The sequence below is a fragment of the Hyposmocoma kahamanoa genome, unplaced genomic scaffold (assembly GCF_003589595.1).
Source record: "Hyposmocoma kahamanoa isolate Upper Pololo Valley unplaced genomic scaffold, ASM358959v1 169, whole genome shotgun sequence".
In the NCBI taxonomy this organism is placed as follows: Eukaryota; Metazoa; Arthropoda; class Insecta; order Lepidoptera; family Cosmopterigidae; genus Hyposmocoma; species Hyposmocoma kahamanoa.
The window spans coordinates 3,071,153-3,071,929 of NW_020653611.1; the positions used below are offsets into that span (position 1 = coordinate 3,071,153).

The window sequence follows — 777 nt, forward strand, 5'->3', positions numbered from 1 at the left end:
TTATGTGAACCTACGATTACTTCTCATTCCAGCCAGGCACCGCAAACCCTGTCGTGTCAGTGACCATTAGGGACTTCACGTCCACCGCATCTACGACTTATCCTGCTCCAACAAATTTTGACGAGTAAGTATGAATCAAACTTTCGTAGAAATTTTTTTCGGCAAAACAATTATTCAGGATTGTAACAGCCGACCAAAAACAAGCAGAAATGTGATAATTTATGTACTTACAACCTTATTTCTCTTATCTCTTAATGAAAAAATACTAATTTAAATGGGTAGGTCAGTAGTATGAACCTATTGAATTTTTTTATAAAGATTTTCAACATTATTACAATAAAATTATTTTTTTGTTTACATTTAACACTGAAATTTAATATTTACGTCATTAATGGTACCAAATTATTAAATATAATTTTTTTTCAATATTTACTTTTACATCGCAATGTTTTCTTCATTATATTGACAACACTTTTTAAGAAGAAGGAATTAAAATGAATAAGACACAAGTATCTCATTAAAATACCAGATTTGTACTGGACTCTATTTTATTAAAAAGCTTTACACATTTGTGCAAAACTGAGATGGCACTACAGGACACAGGCAGGATGGCAAAACTCAGTATACAAATGCGTTTCCGTGGAATATTGGTTTATTTGGGCTTGGCCCGTGGTTGTTAAAGAAAGGGTTCATTTGTCCAGGGCGATATTGTCCATGGTTGTTTGCCCCCGAGTTTCCTCCAAAAGGTCCACCACCACCCATTGAGTGTCCAAATCC

General features: G+C 34.1%; 1 protein-coding gene across 3 annotated transcripts in view; it reads left to right on the forward strand.

The window, feature by feature from the left end:
* The window catches only part of LOC113225661 (venom dipeptidyl peptidase 4-like), a 120,206-nt gene that overhangs the window by 99,866 nt on the left and 19,563 nt on the right, over positions 1–777 (forward strand). For all 3 annotated transcript variants that reach the window (XM_026458036.1, XM_026458035.1, XM_026458037.1), the window contains exon 8: positions 33–124. In XM_026458036.1, coding sequence (XP_026313821.1) covers positions 33–124 — 92 coding nt within the window. The remainder of the gene's footprint in view (positions 1–32; positions 125–777) is intronic.